The sequence below is a fragment of the Dichomitus squalens genome (genome assembly GCF_000275845.1).
Source record: "Dichomitus squalens LYAD-421 SS1 unplaced genomic scaffold DICSQscaffold_36, whole genome shotgun sequence".
NCBI lineage: Eukaryota > Fungi > Basidiomycota > Agaricomycetes > Polyporales > Polyporaceae > Dichomitus > Dichomitus squalens.
In genome coordinates, this window is record NW_006766918.1 from 1 (window position 1) to 18,770 (window position 18,770).

Below are 18,770 nucleotides of genomic sequence, written 5' to 3' on the forward strand. Positions count from 1 at the left end.
ATTTGGGACTCTCTGCTCGTGTACTATAGCTATGCTTCCGGACTCTTCTGGTACTGTCTAGGACAATCCGTACTACTCCAGAACGGTCTAGACAGGTCTATGCCTTACTCATCTCTTACTCATCCTATGGTGCGATACGTCGCAATTCTTTCACCATCGTATTATTCATCGCACTATGGTACATGTGACTAACCACTCTTCGATTAGTTATGGACACTTCTCTGTAGTATATAAGGACTTCAGATTGCGTCCTCCCTCTTCAGTCTTTCCTTACTGACTGAAGAGTGAGTACTTCGTTACCTTTACCTCTAACTTGTAGTTACTTACTTAACCTTTGTAGTCTTGCTTCGACTCTAGGTACAGTTCGTTGCTGCAATATAGTCTTTCCTTACTGACTGAAGATCTTGCTTCGACTCTAGTCGGATCTAATCCTTGTCTTCACAGCCCCGAGTTTATCACAATGGTTCTTCACTTTACTCTGCTCCAGCAAAAAGACACTCTATGGAGTTGAGGGTGAGCAACTTCGAGTTACGTGCAGGAGAGCTAAGCGGCCTAAGGCGCTAAGTCATTAAGGGACTGCACGGTTTACTGATGTCCATCGACGCGCCATTCGGCTATCTCACCTATTGAAGCAGCAAGCGCCCGCCCGCCCTCCCGCCTCGCTTAGTATACAGCGTCGGTCGTCGTTCCGCCGCTCATTGACCTCTCCTCAGCTCAGTTGCTGAGTTTGTATTCTAGCCATGGTGTACTGTTTTTTATGAGGTATATTCGCGCGGGGGAGAAGCTCAGGAAGGGGCCTCTGGTCACATCAATCGTCCATCACAATTCAGGCGCCGGCTCAGGAGGGCGAGGAAAAAAAAAGTACAAGAATTGAGGGAGGCTTGTGGCATTTGGGATGTTGTGTCCCGCACATACCTGGCACTTCGGTTTCCGCCAACTGGGGAGGGCGAGCATCCTGTCGCCGCCGCATTCAGTCCCTCGAGCACACACGTCGCAATTGGATATCGGACCCGGATGATCCACATTTGGGTCACGGCGACTGGACAGGAGCCTCTGCTCTTGAAAGCGCACCAACGCTGGGTGAACGATGTGCTATTCTCCCCGGACGGTCAACTGCTGCTCTCAGTGTCGAACGATACGACGGTGAAGATATGGAATGCGAGCACTGGTGTCCTGGTCCAGGCGCTTTACGGGCACCAGTGGGAGGTGTACAGTGCGTGCTTCTCCCCGTGTGGGAAGTATATCGCCTCTGCATCTTCTGACAAGACGGTGAAGCTATGGAGGACGAGCGATGGAGCATGCTTGGCGACGCTCTCCGACCATAGCGATTTGGTCCAGAAAGTTACGTTTACTATTGGCGGGACAACGACAACGCTATGGTCTGCGGCGCACAATGGGACTGTCTTGGGTCGTAGATTGCAGGATATCATTCCGAACGAATTCGGACTGTAGATGAAGGTGTATGGTAGACCGATGACCCTCTCGCTCACGGCACTCTATGTAGCCTCGTTAAGTGATTCACACGACTCGGCCTATCATTGTCATAGAGGGCTGGTTCGTATGACTATATAGAATGAGTCTTGCCCAGGGTTGTTGACTTGCATAGACATGACAGTGGAAATGACAGGCTAGAGTTTTCTGAAAGGGAAAGTTGGAATGGGCTTCATTTGTCGAGCTTGCGAGTAGACAGTCGTCCACATGTGCGCAGTGCCAATGCTGATTTGAAGTCGCAAGGCTCAACGGGCTTGAACCAGATACGGTGTCAGTCGCACGCACACCCCCGGCGTCGAACTTCGGTAGGGAGTGGTCGCGAGGTACGCCATGCGGCTGTGGCGTACATCGCCGGTCACGAAGCCGGGAATAGAATCTGGCTGACAGCGACTTCGATCTCCAGCACATTACGGACGCTGTACAGGTAAGTGCACTTAAATGCACCGCCTGTCTAGAAAGAATGACAAGAATCGACACTCACCACGATGCCGTGCTCCGGCCTCCCGGAGCGCGGAGATGAACCATCGTGGAAGACGGAAAACAACAGCATGTAATCATAACAACACGTACATAAAACAACAGATCCAGCCTTGCAGCCCACAGAGACGTCAGGCCGCGCATATACACATAGCAGCATAGGATCGCGCAGCGCCGATGTGCCCGAATCGGAATCGGGGATCCAACACGCAAGGAAGACGCAAAAAGGTTGACAGCGTCACAGCCGCTTGAGCGCCTTCTTCCGCTTCTCGCCTCCGGTGCCGTTCGGGACTGCCGCACGCTTGATGGCCTTCGTGGCGGGGTTCGCGTGCAGTGCGACGGCGACGTTCGAATCTGCCGTGCCGAGCGGCGAGGGCGATACGTGCCGCTCCTTTGCCGAGGTGCTTTTCTCGGTCGGTAGAGCAGATGGAGACGTCGAAGATGGATATGTATTTGGCGTCGATGGATGGAGAGGTTGAGACAAGGGCGGAGAGAATGACTTGAGGTTTGTCGACGCAGGTGGTGGCGGGGGAGTGGACGGTGCTGCTTTCGTCGCAGGTACTGGAGATGTGGTTGCAGGGGAAGCAGACGACGTGGAGGGGACGGGAGGAGGTGGGGTCGAGATTTGGGATGAGGCCTCGGCGCTTGACGGGGTGTTGAATTCCGTGGGACGTATCTGAGCGCAGCCTTGAGGCCTCGTTCGAACACGCGTGAGGGGCTCCTAGACGTACCTTTGGTGTCGCATGCACGCTCGTGATGAGCCTCGCCCGCTCACAATAGCTGTTGTAATCCTCTAGTAGCAGCTTCCCAGCTTCCTCATCCAGCGCCGACTCGGGATTCGGATAGATGAGCAGACACTTCACCGTCACGAGGATGTGCCCAATCCCATAACTCGACTTCCAGTCCTTCTTGAGCGTGTTTACGCAGATCTCGCCCGCGGTCGAGACGTTCGGGTGGAAGATCTTCGTGGCGAACCAGCCTAATCACCGCAGCACGTGTCAGTATATGGAACTCTGACAAAGAACCCTCCCATGGCGGGGCGCGTGCGTACACTTTGGCGGCGCTGCGGGGAACTCCTCCGTGAAGTTGAACCTAACCCTAAAGTAACCACCCGCGTACGGCGTGCCCTCTGCGACGAGGATGCGACGCGTCATCAGCGTGTCGGACAACACAGAGAGGTCGGGAGGGAGCGCACCTGGACCCTCGACGATGCCCGTCACGTCCAGCATGTTATCCTCATTGACAACGATGCGTATGCCGTCAGGGGGGTTGGTTCGGAGCTCGCTTAGCTCGCGCATCAGGCGGCGGAGGACGGCGGGGGGAACAGACTACAGGAGGCCTCGTCCTAGGTAAGCTAGGGCCCTGTACAGACGATCTGTAGACGTACCATTGGTACGAGAGCAGGAGGGGATGTGGTTAGGTGGTTGAAGTTGTTGGTCAGAAGTCAACCAGTGTGGCGCCCGATTTCATCTCCGACACGCCCGTCCCCTCCTGCAGCTGCGTCACTCGTGACCCAGTTGGTCACAACCTCTCTTCCTCCAGGGCGGAATGCTTGTCGGTCTGAGTCCGCTTGAAGTACCGGATTTCTACTCAATAACCCGAGTGTCGAGCAAGAAACTGCCACTCAAGTTTGGTCTCTTCAAGGAACCTCTTTCGGCTATCTGTGGGTTTTCCCAACAACTTATTGTGACACTCTTTCACAATAGTATTTCCGAGCGTGACGATAAGATCGGCTAGATCGTAAAATCCTCCTCCGTCAGTGCGACTCACAAGGGCCTTACTCACTTTTCTGTCCGCGACCATGGAGGCCTTCGACACGTACCAGACACCGCTCTCAAGGTTACTGCCCTACACTCACTCACCCAAAGCAGCACCATCCTGACGGTTGCGTCAACCCAGCCGATATGCAAGCAAGGAGATGGCCCATCTCTTCTCCGCGGCCGTGAGCATCCGTTGTGCATGTCGTGTACATCGACTCTGACCACCAAGACCCGCCTCGTGGCACAGAACCGCTTCCATACATGGCGGAAGCTTTGGCTGAATCTCGCTATCGCGGAAAAGGAGCTCGGTCTGCCGGTCACGGACGAGGCCATCGAGCAGATGAAGGCGAACCTGGTGTGTCTCGCTCTCTTTCTTCCATGCGCGCCCCCGCCGGTCGACTCAGGCATCCCTTGCGCCTGTAGCACCTCGACGAGAAGCAGTTCGAGATCGCCGCCGCAGAGGAAAAGAAGCGACGCCACGATGTCATGGCGCACGTCCACACCTTCGGCCAGGTCGCACCCGCCGCCGCGGGCATCATCCAGTCAGTCCCTATCCCCCTGCGCCCCTCCATGTTCTCATGCAGCACATCCATCTCCCCTGGATAGCTTGGGCGCGACGTCGTGCTATGTCACCGAGTACGCACCCATTCCAAATCTCCGAGAAACAAGAGCAGCCGAGCATGACATCCCGCATCCGATTCTAGCAACGCGGACCTGATCTTCATCCGCCAAGCACTGACGCTCCTCCTCGGGAAGCTCGCGGTCGTCATCGACCGCTTCGCGAGCTTCGCGAACCAGTACCGCGACCTGCCCACCCTCGGGTTCACGCACTTCCAGCCCGCGCAGCTCACGACCGTTGGGAAGCGCGCGACGCTTTGGCTGCAGGTATGGACTCCCGGATTATAGCCTAGTTTTTGACCAGTACTGATTCACGCGCGAGCAGGAGCTGCTATGGGACTTGCGGAACTTCAAGCGTGCTCGGGACGACCTCGGCTTCCGTGGCGTAAAGGGCACGACGGGCACGCAGGCGAGCTTCCTCGCCCTGTTCGACGGCGACCACGACAAGGTGCGTGTCTCACGGGCACCTTACGCTCTGCTGCATTTTCACGCCGCGCACGTCAGGTCGAGGAGCTCGACCGCAGAGTGACCGCCCTCTCGGGATTCACGTACGCCTACCCAGTCACCTCGCAAACTTACTCGCGCAAGATCGACGTCGACGTCCTCGCGCCGCTCGCCTCGTTCGGGGCGACCGCGCACAAGCTCGCGACGGACCTCCGGCTGCTCGCGAACCTGAAGGAGGTCGAGGAGCCGTTCGAGGCGACGCAGATCGGGTCCTCCGCGATGGCCTACAAGCGCAACCCGATGCGCGCGGAGCGCATCTGCTCGCTCGCGCGCCACCTCATGACGCTGCAGCAGAACGCGCTGGCGACGGCGAGCGTGCAGTGGTTCGAGCGCACGCTGGACGACAGCGCGAACCGGCGCATCACGCTGCCCGAGGCGTTCCTCACCGCGGACATCGTGCTCACGACGCTGCAGAACGTGTCGGAGGGCCTGGTGGTGTACCCGAGGGTCATCGCGCGGCGGATCGCGCAGGAGCTGCCGTTCATGGCGACGGAGAACATCATCATGGCGATCGTGAAGGCGGGCGGGGACCGCCAGGAGGCGCACGAGAAGATTCGGGTGCGTACGCCGTTCGTCTATGTCTATTTTCCTGGGGATACGCTCCGGGCGCAAGGCTCAGGCACGAGCATGCTCTCGTGGCCGCTGCAAAATTGACCGTGCACTTCGCGAAGGACGCTCTGGGCCCACTGTTCGAATCTGTTCCTTCTCACTTCCGACGGCGTCCCCGAGCGAGCCTTTTTGACTGACCGTGGTCACGTCTGCCAGGTCCTCTCACACGAGGCCGCGCACCAAGTAAAGCAGCTCGGGCTGGACAACGACCTGATCGAGCGCGTGCGCAAGGACCCGTACTTTGACCCGATCAAGGATCAGCTCGACGCGCTGCTCGACCCGAAGACGTTCGTGGGGCGTGCCCCGGAGCAGGTGGACAGGTTCCTTGCGGAGTGGGTGCGACCTGCGCTTGCGGACGCAGAGCTGCAGAGTGCGTTGGGGAAGGCGGGCAAGGCGGAGTTGAGCGTGTAGAATTGTTTATCTGGGGTAAGTACGAAAAGAAAGGGGATGCTGCTTAGAGTCTATGCGACTCAGTTGAAAACGCTCATGTATCAGTCAGTCTGTAGACTAGAGTCGAAATCGCGCTATGTAGAAGTGTTGTATGTGACGAAGCTGCAGAGAACGTTTACGATTTCACTGGCTACGTAGCATGCTGGGTAACCACGTATTCACGCAGTCGATTGATGGCGAAGCTCGCCAAGCTCTGTCGTGTAACTGCGCGTCTATTGTAAGTTGGTAACTGGGGCGCCCTCCGGCAGGAGTCGGGCGAAGGGCAAGGCTCAAGTCTATACATCCCGCAAAGCCCTTGAGTAGACTCGTTTTGCGCGTATCGATAACTGGATGGACAGTAGAGAAATTTTGGATCATAGTCGATCTACATTGCGCATGGAAAGGACTTTGCTGTAGGGGCCACTAAGGACTTAGAATAGAGTACTTAGCGTCGCTGACCCGACTCCGCGATTTTACACGACTGCACACTCGTGTTGTAACTGCAAAAGCGAACGCGCGACTGCGTGCATGCGTGGCTACGTAGCCAAATGCGTGGAATTGTAGACTCTCTGAAGCTGCAGGAGTGGACATCGACACACTCCGGGGAGATAGGAGTACAGTAGGATCTGGCGATGATCGTCGCGTCTTCTTGCAGAAGTCAATACCTTGGAGGTCAAACACAGTCCTCCGAGTCAATGATAAAGAACGAGCGTTCCGACGAATGTCCACACTTTACCAGCGGTGGCCGGATCGTCGCTTTGGTTGCCGCGGCTCAGTAGATAGTAGGTCGTCCGAGTCGCAGGACGTGAGTGCGGGCGTATGCGGATAACCGCATGACCCTGGAGGAGAGGCAGAAGCGCTGGTGATTGGATACCCCGCACTTGGCCAGCGCGGGGGTGGGGCTGCCGACGATGAGCCGGGGCTGGGTGTGTGGCCACCGCCAGGCCTCGTCCCGGGTCTCTCGTCCATTCAATATTTTAATGTCTGGTCACCAGTTCACGTCGTCTGCACGGGTTCGTGGGGCCAGCTGATATAACCAACATGCCTTGTTACGAGCCCTCTCTCCTCCCATCCCACACACCACCACCTGCAACGGCCCTTCAGCATCCCCTGCCAACGTTCCCCGTCCCCGCACGTTGACCCTCGCCCCCGTGCTCATCGTCATTATCTATCGTATCCTAGTCTAACACATTTAGACTACTTTGCCCGCACTCAGGACGCTGTCTGTCTATCTATTGACGTAGACAAGCAAAATTCAACCAGCTCATCATGGTCAGTATCCGCCATCTTTGATATCCTGTAGACCGGCAGAAGCTCACAGCGAACAACATACATTCCAGACGGTACATGACGACCACCGACGCGGCGACGACGCTCACCTTCTGAGCCTCCGCTTAGCATTAGGCACCATCCTCTCGCCCGTAAGTCCGCCTTCCCTGCATACTCCCCTCCATGCGTCCCTGCGCACCTGCTTGCGCACGGAGAGAGAACGTCCTTGACCTCCCAACCCCAGAAACGCCCTCAAATGACCCGCTCGAACACCACCTCGGGCACCGCCTCCCCCTCAAACCACTGCCCACACTCTGCGATCCCGCTCTCCCCCTCGCACTCGAACTCGGGCTCGCACCCTGCCCCGTCGCCCATTCCGCCCATCCCGAACCCGACCGTCGCGCACCCGCACCACGCGCACCACCACCCATTACGCACCGAGCACCATCAGCCCCATCACAGCGGGAGCGAGCAACCTGTGATGCCCGGCGTGGAAACCGCGCACCTGCATCCCGCGCACGACCCGCACCCGCAGGCCCCCGACGCCGTCGCGGGCGCGGGCGTGCCGGGGAACATGACCCCCGGGGCGCGCACGCACTTCCTCGAGGCGCTGCAGTCGAAGAGCAAGTCGTGGGACGCGATGATCCACGGGTCGTGGGTGTGAGGTCACCAGTTCGCGAGCGCGAGCGTGCTTCGTCTGCCTCCCCGGGCCGCTCCTTGTTTACGTCCCTCGCCTGCCTTCCGGACGTCTTGTTCTCTCATGACTGCGACTGTGAGTTCTCCGGTCACGCTCCGCGCCTCTCTCTTGCATCGCGTCGCGCGCGTCACTGCGCGCGGCGCACTCCTCGAGCTTCGTCGGGCGTACCGTACCTAGACGTTATCCCATCGTCCGATTCAAGCTCCTAGAGCGCCCAGGCCACCTCGGCTTGGGCCCAGTTTAGAGACCGGGACATGCGCGTTCGCTATGTTGCCATACGATCTTATTCTACACGATCCCCGATCACGTCTGTGTTCTACGTCTTGCCATCCATCTATGTACTGTGCTCATATCCCTATTCCCTGTTGCTCTTGCGTTCTGTTGTTGCCCGTTGCGATGTCATACGCGAATGGCCCGGTGGACATGGGTCTTGCGCATGGACGTTATGTTCGCGCGTTGGGCGCCACAGACTCACCGCGTGTATGCAGGTCCCAATGAGACGTTGTCTATACCATCGCTTTGTGCGTGTGGCTCTGAGGCATTGCTGGCTGGAGGTCGTCCTCGGCCTGTGGACGTGCTTTGGTGCAACACCATACCGCGCATACATTGTGGGCGGCGGCGTATGCTATCGTGCCGGACCCCATGGAGGTCATAGAACATGACATGTCCGGGATCCCACTCGTGCAAGCCCGGCAACTCGTACTACGGGAGATGGCTTGTCAAGTATAATGAGTAAGTCTCGGCTGCGGCGGGCGACAGCCTGGGGTTCCGGTTAGTGATCGTTCGTGTTAGTGATCTCACTTCCGCTGTTGACCGCCTCCACCCACGCGCGTGCGAGCGTGGAGTCCGTCGTCTCTCGGTACTATAGCTTCACTCCGAAGATTACATATTCTGTACTGACCTGGAGATAGCTTTCAATGGCCGTGGACAGCGCAGAATTGATGGTTGCGTCTCTCCAGGCAATCTCGCATCGTAAACTTCACATCATCCTAGCTAGTCATGAAGATGTACCGTAAGCCTTCACTTTGTAGTCTCTCTCAGCACTCCGAACGACCTAAATATATATGCGAATTATAGCAAGACGAGGCATGCGGCGCGGCCACAAAACCCCATGATACTCGAGAAAGTATACCCAACATGTGTGCATTGCGAGCACCCTTTTCATTCTTCTCCTTTTGCAGTGAACGACGTCGGTTGAGAACTCAGACGCCTTCGTGCAAATTCGCACTGTCCCCATCTCTGACCTTGTACCGATCTATCGTCTGCTCAGCAGCAGGTGTCTGCCACTTTCCGATGTCGATCACGGGCCCGTCCGACCCCGAGGGCCCACGGAGAATGTCGAGCCTTGCTGAGGCTGGGAGGCGCACTGATTTCTGCTGGGGCGCACTGAGACCGAACGTGCCAAAGTCCCCGTCGCTCGAAGCGGTCGAGCTCATGAGAGAGCGGCGGGAGTTTAGGCTGTTGGACCTAAGTATGAGCTCTTCATCGCAGGCCAGCCTCGCACGTTCGTTGGAACATACACTGTGAGTACGGCGATGAAGTACACTGCGTATGTGGTCAGTTACGAAGGGTGGACACCAGCAGAAACTTGTCATCTCACGTCTAACTGCGACCGTGTTGGCAGCGATGTATAGCATATTGTTTGGCTTGAGCGATTCCTGTGCATCGGGGAGGCTAGGAAAGAGGGACTCGTTGAACGCAGAGCATCAGAAAGGCACGCACAAGGATCAAAGTCAGCAGATTGAATGCGCTGTTGTGGGCCCCGTCAACCTCTAATAAGAAGCGGTAAATTCGTGCTGTTCACCTTGTGAGTAACCCTGATGTGAAGCATATCTCAGATAGTGCTCGACTCATACTAATACATGACGGACGCGCCTGTATTGACTGTGTACACAAGCAGAATACTGAGCATGGAATTGGTCCTGTGATTCCTCCGCCCTTTCAGCTTCTGAATGAACATAAGCGTACCCAGTTCCACGCCCACCTCTTGAAAGGGGTCCGGTGCCGTATCAGAAACACAATAAGGGAGCTAGTGAGCATGATGTCGGCCGCCATTGCACAGCCCCAGGTCGAGGAACCAAGCCACTATGATGTAGGCTATATATATGACTTATGAACACGAGTAGAACTGACTCACGACCACCCGGCTAAAAGCAACAAATGTCGTCTTCGAGAAGCTATGGTAGTGAAGCGTTCAGCTGGGAAATCACCATATAACTCAGCGATAGCTTACGCTTCAACGGTACACGCTGTGGTGAATGATGCTCAGCAGACAAAGCAGACAAAACAATCCAGTGATACATACCTATAGCAAATCCTAAAGCGGCCTATCAAAGCGATAGCAATACATATAGGTCTCATACTACTTACCAGTGCCGGAAAGCATGAACAGAGTCTTTGTACAAAGTCAACACATGGACACAGAGAACGAAATGCTCGAACGCGTCTGACTCACAGCAGGGATAGCAACATACTGATACCCATATCCGACTGCAATAATCAGTATCAATAGAGCTGAGGATTCACTTGAGTAGTAAGTTTCGGGTCAGACATACGGAGATACACTCGGCGAATGTAGAACCTGTGGCGTTTTGTGCATGAATAAACACACATCATGGTTGTTCTGAGAGGATCAGAAACCCACGATTGAACGACGGCGATGGTTGCTCCCTTGACAAGCAGCAACATGAGCTAGGCTTTCAGACTGCAATTGCTAGGGCCTACTGTAATCGGTACTAAGAGCTTATCAGGAAGCGACAGAGATATGTAAGTCATGCACCACCCAATTGGAGAGAAAAGTCCATACCCGCACAGACCTGGGAAGTCATACCTTGAGTCATATGGTGGTTTATGGGAGGTTTGTATGCAACCTACCATACACCATAGAGAAGGGCAGGGGGATTGAAATAGTTTGCAACAAGGTAGTGATAGCTGATGAACTTCGGTCAGGTATAGTCAATGGTATGAAAGAGAGACTGTTTGTACCATGCATGCGAAGAAGTGACCGTGTAGGCAACATCTAGCAACCTTCAAACACCTCAATAACTGAATGATCTGCAGGAGTAATGCTCACTTACGAGAGACAAAATATCTGTGATCAGCCGTGAGTATAGGCTACTCTTATACATGAGTTTAGTGGATTGTGAAACGTACCATCAGTTTAAGGAGGCGTGTATCACCGGTGTATGTGAGGAAATAATGGAGGGTTTGGTGAAGAGATAGGCCGTACAATCTGGCAAAGAGAATTTAGCTGACCCTATTGATGCGGGGAAAATGTCGCTTACACGAGCCCGGTAAACGTCCCAATCAGCATGGCACCGAACGTGCTATTAAGTGAAGGCACAGGTGGAAGGGTAGCCAAGAGCATCTTTGAAGCGTCGGTGGACATAATTTGGGCGATACGACAAGAGGTGGGAGTCAGAGCACCCACTGGGGATGGGGTTGTAGTATGGGCAGCTATATATCGTCACTTCATCTTTGAGATATCTTGATATGATGCGCTGGGCTTCTCTATCAAGATGTGTAAAATTCTCCGTGGCCTTCAGCTGCATCTCAAGGCTTGGTAGGTGGCGAGGCTACTTGAGTAGAAACCGGGTGTCATACAAATGAACCCTCTTGTCGACCTCGTCAAAGGTACCACGTCAAGATCACCTCAGATATGAGTGTTCTTACGGTTCGGAATCAAAACACCCCAGATAGATGCTGTAACAATAGTCCTGAATCGAAAACTCACTGACATCCGGCGTCTTTCCTCACCATGGGCTGTTCCCAAGATACCAAGCGGCTGTGATGCTGGGAAGCCAGTACGGCGCCCGTGAGCTGATGCACTCATCGCGTTCTCAGGCATGCATCTTGTCATGATACGGTTCGGGGCGACTAATTCAATAATTGAGAACCATAGCCCACCGCGCGCGGTTGTCTGAAGGTTTTCGGCTTGTTTTACTAGCGGTATATGGGCGGCAGAAGAATACCAACGCATCCAAGCTGTCTCCGAAGGCGAGCGACACTCGTGTAAGTCTTGGAGGTTGCTTCTTACAACCACATAACAGAAGCTCCGATATAAGCGTTGATTCTCAGCCAAGACTCTCCTCGAGCTATCCCACAGATTGCATCTCGGTGCTGTGAGTGGTCCCTGTTGTATCATATGGACGACTTTTGCACTGAAAAACGGGCCGCGTCGCCGTTCAGCCTTACCTAACCCAACATAGACACCGGGGCATCTCAGACAGTTGCTGTTCAATGATAAACTCATGGTCGGCTGTGGAGGTGTGAGAGACTTGTTGGCATTGCATCCGAGGAGTGCGAGACATAGCGGGCGACCAGGATGGCAGCCCTAGAATTTGTCCGCCCCGTCAATGCCTTCGAGAGGCCGCATTGATATTGTTTTGAGTTGCAACCTTATTCTGTAACGCTCTGCACTAGCTGCTACAGACCAAGTCCATCGGGCTAGGATGGAAAAGTCATTCGCAGCGTTACACAATATTATTGCGAGGCATTGCGTCCCCAGAGCTGCAGGAATTCGATGGTACTCTGCGGCTAGTACTGAGAGCGAGTGGTTCTTCGGGTAGTGGATGCACGACGCCAGACTTGCTCCCGTGCGAACATGCCCGCGGCAAGATAGCATGGGGGGCGGCCTCACCAAGAGTTTAATACATTGAAATCACAATTTCAGAGGTAGTACCATCCCGGAAGTGCGTAATGTGAGAGAGATGAGCCTCATCAAAATGGCGATGCCGGCGCGACACAATTTGAGGGCGACTCCCACGTTGACGCTTACCAGGTCACGTGGCAACATTGTGACCTGACGAACTGCCCCATCCCGGGTCTCCGTCGGTCAGCTTGCTCCTCTCTGATCTCTCACCTTTTGGACTCGACGCGGCGTGTACTTCGTAGTATTAACACTGCCCTTCTACGGTGCCAGGGATGGGTCACATCGTCCCGTCCTCCTTTACCCTCTTCAAGACCTGACAACGCTTATTGCCACTACCTTGGTATGCCCGCAGTCGTCGCCGACCGTTGATCTTGTGGATATCTGTCATACACGGTCGTTTCCTTCAGCCGTGCGTGTCCGAGTCGTTCGCTATGCCACACGATGTTCTTGCCGACATGGCAGCGCTTCAGTTCCACCCGTGCATCTTGTTTATCTATCTGTTCGCCTTTTCGCCTTCCTCCCTCGCATCAATCGTTCAGGCTCGCTTCCTTTCCGTTCACCCTATGCCGCGCAGTTGCGACTACTGCTCCCCCTGCAGGTTCTGAGTACGTTCCTCGCAATTCTGCGGGCAACCTATCTCCGAGTGTGACCTGCCCTCTGTGCGGTACGTCAAACATAGCCCGAGGATGCCTCCTTCATCGCGAAGTCGTTGACGGTTCCTTGCGCGTGATGGTAAGCTGTCTTCCAATCCAGTTCCAATCCCATAATGGTGCGTCGTTGACATTCCATATTGCTGCTTCTCGTGCACCTAGTCTGTATGTACATCGCATGGTCCTCCCCGTTACATGATCAGCGTGTAGGTTGTTTCCTGACCTACAAGAAGGTGTCCGATGTGGTGAGTGTTTGTCCTCTGCGATTTCCATATATGACCTGACGCTTCTACACGACGACTTGGTCCCTACTTGTCCTCCCGTCCAAATGCGTTACAACGCTTGCTCTAGGTCTCCGCCCCTCTTGCAGTCGCATGACGTGCGCGCTTGCATCGCCATTCCACATTGCAAGGCCTCAGACCAGCTATCCACCTCCTTCGACGCCTATGTACTCGGTAGTGTCCTTTTTTCTCTGGCGAATTCTGTCTCGCGCAATATCAATACATTCACCTGCATACGCATCCCGCACGATGTTCTCCGTCCCGGTGCTACTGTGAGTGGTCGCATCGTCGTCCCCTACCGTGTCGACTGCGTGCCATTCCTACATTCTTTCGCCGGTCGCGAAAGTGCACCGTATGTGGGATGCTGAGTGGGCCCACTAGGACGATGCCGCAGAGCTGAAGATCGCGCGGGGGTTGTGCGTTACGACGTCGGGGCTGCGTACGACGTATGGTGGACATCAGCGCACGAGCGCACTGAGCAGGCCGTGGTGGCTGACCAGTCGTGTCGTGTCCTGCCGCACCACCCATTGCTTTCACCCTGTTCATTTTCGTTGAATATACGAGCGATGTAAGGGTGCACAGATTGAGCTCGAGCGTGCCGACGTCAACGTCTTCGTGCTGAACCAGATCGATCGTAGGACACGCCCTTCATGTGCTCGTCACTGCTTCTCTCGGGTGAGCGGCGTCCAATAAGGGCGGAGGCTACGCGAGCACTCCTCCACGATCGTTGTGTTTGGGTCTGGTGCACCGTCGCAGCGAGTATGCGGCCGTCCCCGATGTGTTGCGGTGCGGGTTCCACGTTAACGGACCCAGCACCGAGCGGAGCCAGTGGCCATTGCGGTATCTTCTATCTAATGTATGCCCGAGAACGTTGATAGCCCCCGGTGCTGCATATCTAGAATCACATTCCAATGATGTGCAGGGACTGGCCCGTCGGGCGAAGGGGTGTATTCGGTCTGACGATGGCGCAACGTCCATTAGGATCTCGCATAGTCTCCTCCAGGCCCCTCGGATGGCTCCGCATCTCAGATCAGGAGGTGGTACAGATCGCGTCATTTCACCATGATCACATCTGGTTGTGTAGGCGTAGGAAATGGGCTCTAGTGTCGATCAGTCTCACTAGCTCGTTTGTGCCCAGTATTGCAATATGTTTTCTAAGTGAGCGAGATATAAGGGAATACATAGGCATAGCTTGAAAGAGATTCTGCCAACCACGATGCGGCTGGACGGATGCCGAGTGCTGAGTTGGGGACGAGGTCAGATGAAGAGAGGTGGCGGAAGTTCAGAGTCGATTCAGACCCATGCCAGCAGTGGCCGAGTGGATACCTGTGTACGTCCCTAGAAAGCCGAAGTCTGCTACATCACCCATCCTCCCGGCCGATGACGTCGTCTCCATCCTGATTCTGCGTTGCATGCTTGACCTTGGCGTCAGCAGGTGCCTTCCAGCTCGAGATGCCGATCACCTCTCCTTCAGACCTCGGAGCACGGAAGTGCTCGAGGCGGGCTGGGATGCGCATCGAGTTCTGCTGCGATGGACCCAGTCCGAACGTGCCGAAGTCGGATTCGTGCATTGCGGAATCGGTGAGCGAGCGGCGAGAATTGACGCTAACGCATGTCAACGTAAGTCTTCCATATCAGCTGCACATGTGCAGACAAGGTCGTACACTGTGAGCACCGCGATGACATAGGCTGTGGACAGCATGAGGACAAGCAAGTAAAGATGAAGGCACGACACTCTTACATCGCGTACAAATCGGAATGCTGGCTTCAATATATAGCATGTTGCTCATATGCGTCGCGTCCTAAATATAATGTAGGGTATGTATGAAACACAACAATAGGCAGTACTCACGGTCACGCGGGTGAGGAGGTTAAATGCACTGCGGGAGATCGCTCAATACAATTAATATAGGCCAGAGGGAGCAGGGTTGGCCACCTTGTGAGCAAACCTGAAGGGCATCAATCTCAAATCTTCGTTCATGGACTAGAATCGGTGAACGTACCAGTGTTCACCGTATACACGACGAATACGCTGAACATATACTTGGTTCTTGGGATTGAATCAGATGTCAGGCGTCTCGAATGACAAGCCAGATTAATGCACCTCTGGGAGGACGTGAGACCTCGTCTCAGAAAAATGATTGAAGATGTTGTGAGTAGAGTGTCCGCAGCCACTGCATAATTGAAGCCTGCAGAACCGAGCCACTAGGCCCTTCTTCCTAATTACTCGGTGTTCGAAGGGAACTAAAAGATGTAAAGAGACCCACAGTAACACTATTGAGCTCCGAAAACGTGGTCTGTTTAAAGCTATAGGATCTGTGTGTGAGCAGACATGGATATCCACGACACGACTGACACTCACCACTCTGCACTAAACGCTGCATTTGTCACGTTTGAATGGCTCCAACTGTAGCATGTGGAGAACATCTCTACGCACCTGCCGCAAAACCTTATAGAGATCTATCAGCAAGGTGGAAGCTGCAGCAATGTCTCAAGCATACCAACAGCCCCGAGGGTGCACATAGCCTGTGCATGCGGCGTCGATCATTTGGCTGCGATAAGATAGGACATTTGAAGCATCTACTCACAGCGACGATAGCAGTATAACGATACCCAGAACCAACTGTACATCCTCACTCAAATCGACAGAAATTGCAGATGAAAGTACAGTACTCACGGAGATACACTCGTCGGACGTAGAATCTGATATCCAGTCGCATAAGTCATTGCTGAGGTCGCGGCATGAAAGGAGCACGGGAAGCATACAGTTGAGCGGCAGGTACTGTTCCGGTCTGGGGAAGCCTTAGGATGAGCTCGAGACCAGATAGTTGAGGTTGAGACGCTGACCATGAGTAGTGCCAACACCTGAAGCGACCATGAATGAGGTGATTTCGCTGGACACGAGGGTACAGTGAGATTCTAAATTCACGTACTCGAACAGACCTATGAGGCGCTGACATCAATATGAGCCATCGAAAGGTCTCACTGCTCACTGAGCTCACCAAACGCCATAAAGCAGGGCCAAAGGATCGAAGTAGTTTGCGACGAGGTTGTAATAGCTTGTTCGCACATAGCGTGAGTGCGTTGTATGATGCATCATCCTAGTCCAGCAACATACCATGCATGCATAGTGACGATCGTGTTCCCAGCGACGAGCAGTCTTGGACGTCTAAGCAGCCAAATCTATGATGAATGGGATGGACAGACTCACGCGAGGTAAGGGATCTGGTACGAACAAACGGAAGGTAGTCAGCGCCTGCCTCTGTGGAGCCCGGAGAACATGACTTAGTTCACCATGCACTTCAGATGAAAGCCGTCTTTGGTGTACACTGGGAAATACACAAATTTCTGGTGAAGCATCAAGCCAGCTAGGCTTTTAGAAACCTTCGTTAGCTGACTGCTACCTAAGTCCATAATTGAACGAGACATACATGAGCCCAACGAATGCCCCAATCAGTAAGTCATCGAATGTGTTATCTAGCGATGAGATAGGAGGGAGCGAGGTCGGGACTGTGGAATTAGCATCGGAGGACATTGCGATTGCGAATGGAGCAAGTTGGGTAGGAGAACTGGGCGCACTAACCAGAAAGGACTCGGAAGGCTATACAGGTGCGTTTACGGTGACTGTTCTATATTCATCTTCCGACGGCGGCACTTGAAAACCACCATCATAAGGTGCCTCTTAACAGCGGTGCACGTCTTCACGGACTTCATCAGCCCGTTCAGAACATTAGTGTAATTGAATCATCAGCGACACCAGGCAGCTCCTGTCTGGATGGGCAGCCTTATGACTCCTTGGGAAGTCGGAAAACTACTACTGTCGGACAAGATCGTGAGAGGGTAGCCAAACAAGATCTGTCCCTCATAAACAGCCACGATCATGTATGTACCTCGCCAAACAGTGCTCGATGCATAAGGAACCAAGCCCGGAGAAACTGCGCTGTTACGCCTTCTGTCATCCAGACTCAAGCGTGCAAAATAGATCGTTGCTGGGAGGAGGGGAACTGAGCGGAAATCCTTCGTAAGATGTGGTGGCATGGCGAGCTGACCTGGAAATCTTCCTAACGAAGAACGAGAGCGCTGGCTTCCTGATGATCCATCCATTCTTGTACTCGCTGAGAGTTAAAGCTCTGTCATCAATGACGTTGATGTGTCGCCTCGTTCTGTTGTTTCAAATCCTCAAAATCCTTCCATGGGTACGCAGGGCACGACGCCCGCCTGCATTGACTTCACCCCAACTTGAAGCCCTTCGTCGGAATCAGGTAAGGGTCTTCAGAGATATAATACGGACAAGGGCTTACCGCAGCGTTATGGGCGGGCCGGGCACAAGCTGAACATGCGCCAGGTCCGACGCATTTACGGTAGCCGGGTGAGACCGCGAGCGATGGGCGGCAGGACCGTGTTCATTCTCTTCTTTAAGGAAAGGCCGGCATAACGTTGAAGGGGTTCTCACCCGTACGCTGTAGGAAGCGTTGGACCGATCCGGAAGCGTCTCAGCGTGAGGTCACTAGAATCTCTCATGATCTCAGATGATCCCACGCGATCCTTCAACTCCACAGCTTTGTTCGCAGCAGTGGTGTGATCTGGTCGATGATGGCGAATTGGGCGCAGATAGCGAGTGCAGAGAGCGAATGATAGAGTTAAGGAAGAGCGAGAGAGAGAGAGGCATAGACGCATAGACAAGAGGTTTAGGGCACCAAACCGGCACTCAGGGCTCTCCAGGCCCAGACAGAACAAAGCCCCACCCAGGCCTCAAACACAAACCGAAGAGGCTCGTCGCCATACGGACTAAAGAGCAGGTAGGTACATGATGAGCTGGCAGTACCGATGTGCTATTTGTATGTATTTGGTCACTCGGCGATGGCCGGACGGCAAACTCCAACAAGCTTCCCTGAATTCAGAGACCTCCATCAATTATCCACACTGCGCGGTTCAGTAGACGAATAGAGCTACCGGGGACAAGGACTATGGATATAACGATTGAGTTTTCGAGTTTCTGCGTCAACAGGACACGCGCCTCTTGATTGTGAACCTTGTCGGGCCTCGGGCTCTATTCTTGCCCCTCCGCGCCTCGGTATGCCAAGTACATGAGCCCATTGAAAAGTTGTGAGGAGCGGACATTACACTGTACACTAATGACTAGAATAGGACAAGATGGTAAATAATGGAAATGGTAACCAAAGTACGCGATTGATCAGTAAGATGTTAGAGCGAAGCACATAGACAGCGATACAACACAGCGATGCAGAGATGGAGTGTAACGTGTGGAGATAACGAGTAGTCAATAATGATGCACACCCCTATTGCAACGTCTCGGCGGCAAGACGCTACGAG

General features: G+C 54.3%; 6 protein-coding genes across 6 annotated transcripts; 3 read left to right on the forward strand and 3 right to left on the reverse strand.

Annotated features, from left to right (window-relative positions):
* Nucleotides 1-939: 939 nt before the first annotated feature.
* DICSQDRAFT_21528 (WD40 repeat-like protein) lies at nucleotides 940-1,362 on the forward strand (the record flags this gene model as incomplete). The annotated part of the gene is made up of 1 exon (XM_007368439.1): nucleotides 940-1,362. A coding segment is annotated over one exon (423 nt), but the record flags the coding sequence as incomplete, so codon positions are not given.
* A 666-nt stretch (nucleotides 1,363-2,028) lies between these two features.
* DICSQDRAFT_90253 (uncharacterized protein) lies at nucleotides 2,029-3,496 on the reverse strand. The gene is made up of 5 exons (XM_007368440.1): nucleotides 3,356-3,496; nucleotides 3,164-3,296; nucleotides 3,020-3,097; nucleotides 2,700-2,947; nucleotides 2,029-2,644 (listed from the first exon to the last, which is right to left on the reverse strand). Exons 1-5 carry the CDS (start codon nucleotides 3,356-3,358, stop codon nucleotides 2,207-2,209), a joined length of 900 nt encoding a protein of 299 aa, XP_007368502.1. The 5' UTR covers nucleotides 3,359-3,496; the 3' UTR covers nucleotides 2,029-2,206.
* Nucleotides 3,497-3,705: 209 nt separating this feature from the next.
* DICSQDRAFT_162779 (adenylosuccinate lyase) lies at nucleotides 3,706-6,073 on the forward strand. Its single transcript, XM_007368441.1, has 9 exons — nucleotides 3,706-3,807; nucleotides 3,868-3,910; nucleotides 3,976-4,083; nucleotides 4,152-4,270; nucleotides 4,335-4,364; nucleotides 4,433-4,613; nucleotides 4,672-4,794; nucleotides 4,851-5,408; nucleotides 5,616-6,073. The coding sequence occupies exons 1-9, from the start codon at nucleotides 3,770-3,772 to the stop codon at nucleotides 5,868-5,870; spliced, it is 1,455 nt and encodes a 484-aa protein (XP_007368503.1). The 5' UTR covers nucleotides 3,706-3,769; the 3' UTR covers nucleotides 5,871-6,073.
* A 914-nt stretch (nucleotides 6,074-6,987) lies between these two features.
* DICSQDRAFT_139135 (uncharacterized protein) lies at nucleotides 6,988-8,361 on the forward strand. The gene is made up of 3 exons (XM_007368442.1): nucleotides 6,988-7,160; nucleotides 7,229-7,309; nucleotides 7,402-8,361. The coding sequence occupies exons 1-3, from the start codon at nucleotides 7,158-7,160 to the stop codon at nucleotides 7,819-7,821; spliced, it is 504 nt and encodes a 167-aa protein (XP_007368504.1). The 5' UTR covers nucleotides 6,988-7,157; the 3' UTR covers nucleotides 7,822-8,361.
* Nucleotides 8,362-9,056: 695 nt separating this feature from the next.
* DICSQDRAFT_172684 (uncharacterized protein) lies at nucleotides 9,057-11,242 on the reverse strand (the record flags this gene model as incomplete). Its single annotated transcript, XM_007368443.1, has 11 exons — nucleotides 9,057-9,312; nucleotides 9,375-9,399; nucleotides 9,988-10,031; nucleotides 10,088-10,103; nucleotides 10,160-10,171; nucleotides 10,225-10,249; nucleotides 10,310-10,344; nucleotides 10,410-10,435; nucleotides 10,932-10,945; nucleotides 11,008-11,086; nucleotides 11,139-11,242. The coding sequence occupies 11 exons, from the start codon at nucleotides 11,240-11,242 to the stop codon at nucleotides 9,057-9,059; spliced, it is 636 nt and encodes a 211-aa protein (XP_007368505.1).
* Nucleotides 11,243-14,797: 3,555 nt separating this feature from the next.
* DICSQDRAFT_172685 (uncharacterized protein) lies at nucleotides 14,798-15,138 on the reverse strand (the record flags this gene model as incomplete). The annotated part of the gene is made up of 2 exons (XM_007368444.1): nucleotides 14,798-15,041; nucleotides 15,101-15,138. The coding sequence occupies 2 exons, from the start codon at nucleotides 15,136-15,138 to the stop codon at nucleotides 14,798-14,800; spliced, it is 282 nt and encodes a 93-aa protein (XP_007368506.1).
* Nucleotides 15,139-18,770: the final 3,632 nt, after the last annotated feature.